Raw genomic sequence first — 8,644 nt, forward strand, 5'->3', positions numbered from 1 at the left:
TAGTGTAGAGCCATGTACATTTCAAGTTATATCAAGGTGAGTAGTTGTAAGACAGCATTTGTTTTTGTATGCCTTGTTGGCCTCCCTGTAACAACACATTGCAATAACACTGAACGCCAGTCGTGATTGGAGTCGCTCGAATCCGAAAATATGGGAAATGGGATTGAAAGTCTTCTACATCGAGGGTGTCGTGGTTCATTTCTGTATTATCAAATGAGGAGAGACAAACTCATCACGCAAGTCAGAGTTATACTTTAACCAAATCTTTATTCACTTATTAATAAGGAAAGCATGTCACACCACACACACACAAGTGAATGACGTGAGTGCTCTGCAGTTACGATGGCTCGTCGACGAACCACTCTTAGATGATTCATTGAGAGCCCCGACGCAAAGGATACAAAGATCTTTTAAATGGCAAGATACACCCGCTTAGTCTACATGACAAACAACAGATGTGTGGAATGGGTCACAAAGTTCGTATGAAAGAAATGAATAATTCACAGCAGACAGTATCTGCTGTAAAGACTGTTCTCTTTGTTTGGAAACCAGGGTCTGGCCCCAAAAACAAGGTTCCCCTCATCATTATCCACACTTGAGCCGACTCCACCCTGGTACCAACCAGTACACAAACACCAACTCATGCTATGGAATGCGGTCTAGGTTTTATCACCAAAGGCATTGTAAATCCACTGTGAGCATTAAGCCCCCAGAGGCCCAACTCAGGAGACTACGCACAGATGAGAGTGTTCTAAGAACCGTATTCTACTCCATAAAACAACCATTTGATGCAATAACAGTATTATAACATCATCTTGTAATGTTGCTCTCACATAGTTACCACCATAGAGATTCTATATCTAAGTTCACCACCTCAACCTCCCTCCTTCTCCCCCACCAGGTGCAGCAATTCCAGGAGACAGCGGTCCGTCTGCATGCCCAGTACGCTGGGGACCAGGCTGTGGAGATCCAGACCCAGGAGAAGGAGGTGGTGGAGGCCTGGAAAGCCTTGCTGGATGCCTGTGACGGCCGCAGGAAACGCCTGGAGGAGACAGCTGATAAGTTCCGCTTCTTCACCATGGTTCGAGACCTCATGGCATGGATGGAGAGCACCATACAACAGATAGAGACACAGGAGAAACCACGGTAATCTCATGTGACAGACTGTTAACATAAATGCTAGCGAGCTAGTGCAGGCGAAACTTGGTTCTGGGTTCTGAGTTTAAGGTGAACAGGACAGGGGAGGAAAGGGGGTCCCATGGCTCTGTTGGTTGGAGCCAGGTATTTGCAACAACAGTTGTGGGTTTAATTGTCACAAGGTGTATACCACACATCCTGAATATATGCAGAGAAAAACATCTTCAAAATGACTAAACAACAGGGAACGGAGGAGAGAGTGGACTGGGGATACGGAGGGGTGAGGGGATGCGGGGAGAAAGGAAGGGTGAGGGATGGAGGAATAGAGGATGGAGAGATAGAGGATAGAGCGATAAAGCTAGACGATCACGTGTTGTTTCTACCTCTCTCTCCCCGCAGGGACGTGTCATCAGTAGAGCTGCTGATGAAATACCACCAAGGGATTATGTCAGAGATCGATCAGCGTGGACCCAAGTTCTCTGAATGTGAGGAGCACGGCAAAGCTCTGCTGGCTCGCAAACACAAAGACTCTGTTGAGGTGAGGAACACCAGGGCTCTATGTCAATTCTTTGCATCCTATCTCCACGCCTCTCCCTTCCCTCAGAACTTCTCCTCCAATGTGTTTTGAGAAGGAGGCGAGGAGAGCGTATGCAAGCAATCAAGTAGAGGTGAATTGGGGAAGAGCCTGGGGCTACACTAAGTTCTTTCAGATATGTGGCTGTTTCCTTACCTTGTGACGCTACCTCATTTGAAAACTGAATTCATCTGACCATCCCTGTTGCTGTCATCCTCATTCTCTCTCAGATAAGTATTAAGCTGAGCCAGCAGAGGGAGAAGAGGAAGGAAATGATGATCAAGTGGGAGGACCGGTGGGACTGGCTCAGGCTCTGTGAGTACAGCAACAACAACAACCCTCCCTATTCCCCTCCTTCCTGATACTGTATTATAGACCCGAGTGAACACAAAAACACAAGGCCTGGGTCCAAATAGCATACTTACACATTTGTCTTCTCTCGTGTTATGTCCCAGTGTTGGAGGTGTGCCAGTTTGCACGGGATGCCTCAGTGGCGGAGTCGTGGCTAGTGGCTCAGGAGCCATACGTGGCCAGCAAGGACTTGGGACAGACGGTAGACGAGGTGGAGAAACTGCTGAAGAGACATGAAGCCTTTGAGAAGTCCACCGCCACCTGGGAGGAGCGCTTCTCAGCACTGGAGAGACTTACTACGGTATATTGTGGATAGGATTGTGTGTGTGTTGGGGGGGGGGGGGGMTGTTGTTTGTTTATGATCTGTGTAAATCTGTTTCCTTTCGCATTTTTTTCCCGATGTCACCATTTTTCATATAAACAAGCGCGGTGTGTGTGTATCCATTACCTTTATTTGCGGGCGAAAATGACTACATTCTATGTCTGTGTCTCTCTCTCAGTTGGAGCTGTTGGAGTTGAGGAAGCAGCAGCAGGAGATGCAGCAGATTGTAACAGAGGAGCAGCAGCGCTCACAGATGGAGAGCAGGAGAGAAGACACAGGGTTCGCCGAGGACTCTTCTCAGCTCTACACCATCGAAGAGCAGACACTGGTTCGTACTGAGCTAATGTATGCCGACAAAATGACCATCTCTGACGATATTATTCCCAATCTGTCCTGTTTTCTGTCCATTAGTTATTCTGTCCTTTCTCTCTGTGTATGGATGGTATATAAGGATATTATATCCGTATGTATGTGTACATTAACATTGATTATACCTAAAATATCATATTCCCTCCCTCACTCCTTTCCCAGCCTGCGTCTGGAGCAGTGGTGGAGCCAAGTTCAGGTCAGTTGGAGGGGACAGCAGGTGACTCCACGATGCCCATGCTCTCTGAGATGCAGGATGCTGGCTTGCGTGAGGCTAGCTCTCTGGAGCTGCTGGATGCTTCTGTGTCTGGACAGACCCCCAGAGAGGGGGAGATCAGGGCCACTACCCTGCCCGCTGAACCCCTCAGTGCTAAGGCTGTGCTGCAGGAGGGCATGCTGGGACGCAAACACGACCTGGAGGCTGCTGGGAAGAAGACTTCTAACAGGTAGATACGAAATGATTTGCGTAGAATTCAGGCAGCACATTTTGCCAGTTCTTTTTTAGGTCACCCTTTATTTGGATAGACCAGCTTTTCCATCTGTAGATGCTCTACAGAAGGCCATACAATCAACAAACTATCTGCTCATAAACAACTTTTTGCTTAGGCTATGGTTAAGGTTACGGGGAAGTTTTGGGTTAGGATAAGGGTTAAATTTAGGGTTAGAGCTTGGGTTGGTCGATAGTGGAAAGGTTAGTAAGTCTGTAGAGCATCTATAGATGGACTATCCACATAACGTGTAACGTTCTTTTTATAATTTGGGGTATTTTAAGAAGGTACCATCGCACTCACTCGACTGAGGGCTACATTTGATCAGATCCGCGCTAGCCAACACCCGCACGTGGGTTGTTTTGGCGGTGTAAGAGGTAGAACTGTGTTAGAACAATCAAATCCACGAGTGGCTCCTTGCTTTAGCTTGTCGCGGACACTGCCATTGGATGCAATGAAACCACCCGACTTTCTAATCGGACAAATCCTAGGTGACATCCTATGACGGTGCCAGGTTGAAAGTCACTGAACTCAGTAAGGCCATTCTACTGCCAATGTTTGTCTATGGAGATTGCATGTCTGTGTGATCGATTTTAACACCTGGCAGCAACGGGTGTGGATGAAATAGCCAAATCCACCAATTTGAAGGGGTGTCAACATACCTTTGTATAAATAGTGTAATTGTCAACTCATACACCTCCGCTGTGCAGATGTCTGCCAACACGGGTTAGCGCTCGATCAGATTGAATCGAGGCCTTACAGTAGATAGGATATAAATTATAGTTCAAATTAATATCATTCAAGTTCATGGCTCTACCGCAAGATAATTCAAATCGTTTGGGGTAAGCTTGGGATGCGTATGTATCTGGTTCAGGTCTTCTCCAGCAAAATGTGTTTGTGCTCCTGTCCTCTCACAGGTCCTGGAACAACCTGTACTGTGTGCTGAAACCTGGTCAGCTGTCTGTCTATAAGGACGCTAAGAGCATCAGCCATGGCTCCACCTACCACGGAGAGGACCCTCTGTCGCTCTGCAACGCCAACTGTGAAGTCCTGACCAACTACAAGAAGAAGAAGCACGTATTCAAACTGAGGCGAGGATCCGGAGTCTCTCAGTTTACATAGTTCACATCATTGGAGGCTGCTGAGGGGAGGAACGGCTCATAATAATGGCTGGGGCGGAGCGAATGGAAGGCATCAAAACGCCTGTAAACCATGTGTTTGCTGTATTTGATACCATTCCGCCCATTCCGCTACAGCCATTACCACGAGCCCGTCCTCCCCAATTCAGTTGCCACCCAACCACCTGTAATTCACACACTCCGTTATTGCACTTTTCGTTTGAATCCTTACTGAATGTTGTTCATTTGGCTGTCTCTCTTCCAGGCTTGGCGATGGTAGTGAGTACCTGTTCCAGTGTAAAGAAAAGGTGAGTTCTTCATGCACTTCTAACTAATCATGTTATACTATAGCGGTCAATCAATCCGTCATCAAAATACAGCTCTGTTGAACCATCTAAAAGATAAGCTTTCTGCCCTTTCTGGAATTAAATCACAAGTATCTGTGCAGATGTATTACATCTGTCAATGTAATATGAAAGTTAATCTTGTAGCGATCTTAACCCGAACACCCAAATTCAATGAAATATATTCAGCATAAATGGTTATTTCAGAAGGAGCTGGATCTTTGGACCCAGGCGATGGAAAAGGCAGTGAAGCCCCTGGCGCAGGAAGAGGTAGGACCCTCAGGGTCCGCAGGGGCCCGGGCCCACAGCCTGCCCCCTCCTTCCTCCTCCACCACCCCAGAGCCAGCGAAAGACAAGAAAGACAAGGAGAAGAAGGGATTCAGTCGGTTCGCAAAGAAGAAGTGAGGACTGACTGACGATATTTCCATCACATGGGCAGAAGTTGTAGTGTACAATCAGTAAGACAGATTTTTATCACCTTAAAATATAGTTTTTTTTTTTTTTTTTTACAATAAAATACATGAGATATTGTAGTTTTTAGATTTAAACCTACGCTCATGCTGCTGAGTGTATTTAAGCCAGTGTATCAATGCAAATGTCCACCTTCTTCGTTCTCTTTTTGTTTTCTCTTTGACAAAATATGCTACATTTAAATAGTTCATTTAAAGCACAGGAATGTTCTTTTGACACTCAACCAAAGAATGTTTGTACATTTGGAGCTCATATCGTAAAATCATCAAGATTTGGTATGGTAGCTATTTTAGCTAATTAAATGATAGGCCTAGTGTTGCCTGAAAGAGAGTGAAACATTGTACAGTGCTGCACAGTACAATAACTGCATGCACGACAAGTACAACAGCAAGTATGCAAACTAATTGTCCTATGCACTGTGGAAGCCAAATAACATTACAGAAATTGGATGTTATAGACTGTTTTAGCTGAGATGATGAAAGTAACACAATTGAAAGACGATCATGTTACCTTGTTATTGTCGTGCTTTTACCTAAAACAGAAATCAACTCAATGACTTTCAACCACGACTTTTACCAGAATAGCACTGTGGCCATCTCTGTTGCTGAGAACTTGAAATAGCCTATGCCTAACACCTGTGTATCGAATCTCATATCTAGATACAGTACCAGTCAAAGGTTTGGACACACCTACTCATTCAAGGCATTCTCTCAACCAGCTTTGAATGAGTAGGTGTGTCCAAACTTTTGACTGGTACTGCATCTAAAGATGCATGTTTTTAAATTTTTTATATGGTGCTATAGTGTCGTGATATTATTAGGGCTCTTCAATCAGCTCTGCTTTAGCCAACCTCTGCATAGCGGTTGTTTTGACAGTGTAGGTGATGGAACTGTGTTAGATTTGTCAAATCCACATCCTCTATGCGAGTGTCTGCTATTGCCGGTAAACGCTTGATCTGATTGAATCTAGGACTTACACTCCAACTAGACCAACTTGGCCTGCCCTATTGGTCCTTTACTTTGGACTGCAGAGTCATATGCAACTGATTCTATCACACTTTGTTTGGTTTCACTCAAAACATCTTCAATTACATAATCGGAGACAGAAATACTTTTTTAGTCTGTCAAAAATCGAGGATAAAAATTGTGGGTCAATCAAATCTAAATTGCTTTTCCAAAACCCACACAGTATGAAAATTCATAATGGAAGAATGTGTCAAAATGAATGAATGTATGTACGTATGGAAATACAGAAAGCGTTGAAGACGGGTAAAGACAACTACTTTTGTGCAATGTGGAAAATCAGAAAAAATTTATTTAATTTGAAATCGACCGTCAGAATATTTGAATTTCATTTTTTTCCCTCAATGACATTGGTAAATTTAATGAAACATATTTAAAAAAGGAATCCATTCTGAAATATTTTATTTTACATCACCTAAATCTATACATGTACAGTATATAATTGATCTGCATTACTAGGAAAATATACTAATACATTTGACTACTGACAGTCCAACATTGTTTGTGTAGTTTGTTTTTCCTTTGTATCAGGTATACCCCCTTCCTTTGTGCTAGGTTGCTGGTGTGCGATATCGAATGCCAAACCAAAATGACCTATTTACAGAAAGTATTCAGACCCCTTGACTTTGCCCACATTGTTAAGTTACACCCTTATTCTAAAATGGATTAAAAATGTTATATATATATATAAATTATACATATATACATACATACATACAATACCCTATAATGACAAAGTGAAAACAGGTTTTAGAACATTTTATTTAATACATTTGCAAAACAGACACCTTATTTACAAAAGTTCAGACCCTTTGCTATGAGACTCGAAATTGAGCTCAGGTGCATCCTGTTTCCATTGGTCATCCTTGAGATGTCTCTACAACATGATTGGAGTCCACCTGTGGTAAATTCAATTGATTGGACATGATTTAGAAAAGGCACACACACCTGTCTACACAAGGTCCCACAGTTGTCAGAACAAAAATCAAGCCAAGGGGTCAAAGGAATTGTTCGTAGAGCTCAGAGACAGGATTGTGTTGAGGCACAGATCTGGGGACGGGTACCAAAACATTTCTGAAGCATTGAAGGTCCCCAAGAACACAGTGGAAGAAGTTTGGAACCACCAAGACTCTTCCTAGAGCTGGCCGCCCAGCCAAACTGAGCAATTGCAGGAGAAGGACTGACCATGAGAAACAAGATTCTCTGGCCTGATGAAACCAAGATTGAACTCTGGACTGAATGCCAAGCGTCAAGTCTGGAGGAAACCTGGCACCATCCCTACGGTGAAGCATGGTGGTATCAGCATCATGCTGTGGGGATGTTTTTCAGCAGAAAGGACTGGGAGACTAGTCAGGTTCAAGGGAGAGATTAACAGAGCAAAGTACAGAGAGATCCTTGATGAAAACCTGCTCCAGAGCACTCAGGACCTCAGACTGGGGCAAAGGTTCAACTTCCATCAGGAGAACGACCCTAAGCACACTGCCAATATGACACAGGAGTGGCTTTGGGACAAGTCTCTGAATGTCCTTGCCAGAGCCCGGACTTGAACTCGATGGAACACCTCTGGAGATGAAAATAGCTGTGCAGCGGCACTCCCCATCCAACCTGACAGAGCTTGAGAGGATATGCAGAGAAGAATGAGAGAAATTCCACTAATACAGGTGTGCCAAGCTTGTAGTGTCATACCCAAGAAAACTCGATGCTGTAATCCCTGCCAAAGGTCCTTCAACAAAGTACTGAGTAAAGGGTCTGAATACTTATGTAAATATATATATTTTTTATACATTTGCATATTTTTTATATATGCAAATGTATCACAGTTGACAGTGCATGTCAGAGCAAAAACCAAAACATGAGGTCAAAGAATTGTCCCCGTTTTGCTTTGTCATTACGGGGTATTGTGTAAAAAAACGAATTTACTCCATTTTAGAATAAGGCTGTAATGTAACACAATGTGGAAAAAGTCAAGGGGTCTGAATACTTTCAGGAATGCACTGTACATGTCACGTTGTAATCAATTTTGACACTAGAATAAATGTTTGACTGAAATTGATGCTACAGAGGTTGTTTCCAAAACGAGAAGTTGCTTTTTTTTAGGGGTAATCACTCTTTAAAAGGAATTGACCCCAAACCTGCTACACATTGCCTTTTAATGTACTGGCTGTGCTGTCCCTCTAGATCCTTCATCCATTACACTTTCCCACCCTCACATCTACTCTCCACATACTAAACTCAACATCTTTATCTTCCAGTCCTCTGTGTAGTGGTTTTTAAATCAGCATTTTCTACTCTCTACAAGCTATGTAAAATATCCCAAAATGTTGACAGAAAATGTCTACTACATTGAGGTGAACTTGAAAATAAACTCAGAAACCGACAGTTTGGAGTTACTGTATGTTCCCCCCAGGCAACACACACACACACACACTGGGTAGAGAGCAGGGTCAGACG

General features: G+C 43.6%; 1 protein-coding gene across 3 annotated transcripts in view; it reads left to right on the forward strand.

Moving 5' to 3' along the window:
- The window catches only part of sptb (spectrin, beta, erythrocytic), a 54,147-nt gene extending 45,575 nt beyond the window's left edge, over window positions 1-8,572 (forward strand). For 2 of the 3 annotated variants that reach the window (XM_023994013.2, XM_070445098.1), the window contains 9 exons: window positions 902-1,146; window positions 1,537-1,675; window positions 1,942-2,026; window positions 2,167-2,363; window positions 2,563-2,712; window positions 2,916-3,196; window positions 4,156-4,329; window positions 4,622-4,664; window positions 4,908-8,572. In XM_023994013.2, coding sequence (XP_023849781.1) covers window positions 902-1,146; window positions 1,537-1,675; window positions 1,942-2,026; window positions 2,167-2,363; window positions 2,563-2,712; window positions 2,916-3,196; window positions 4,156-4,329; window positions 4,622-4,664; window positions 4,908-5,105 — 1,512 coding nt within the window. In that variant the 3' untranslated portion in view covers window positions 5,106-8,572. The remainder of the gene's footprint in view (window positions 1-901; window positions 1,147-1,536; window positions 1,676-1,941; window positions 2,027-2,166; window positions 2,364-2,562; window positions 2,713-2,915; window positions 3,197-4,155; window positions 4,330-4,621; window positions 4,665-4,907) is intronic. The other variant, XM_023994014.3, reaches the window with a different exon arrangement.
- Window positions 8,573-8,644: the final 72 nt, after the last annotated feature.

The sequence above is a fragment of the Salvelinus sp. IW2-2015 genome, linkage group LG9 (assembly GCF_002910315.2).
Source record: "Salvelinus sp. IW2-2015 linkage group LG9, ASM291031v2, whole genome shotgun sequence".
Taxonomy (NCBI): Eukaryota; Metazoa; Chordata; class Actinopteri; order Salmoniformes; family Salmonidae; genus Salvelinus; species Salvelinus sp. IW2-2015.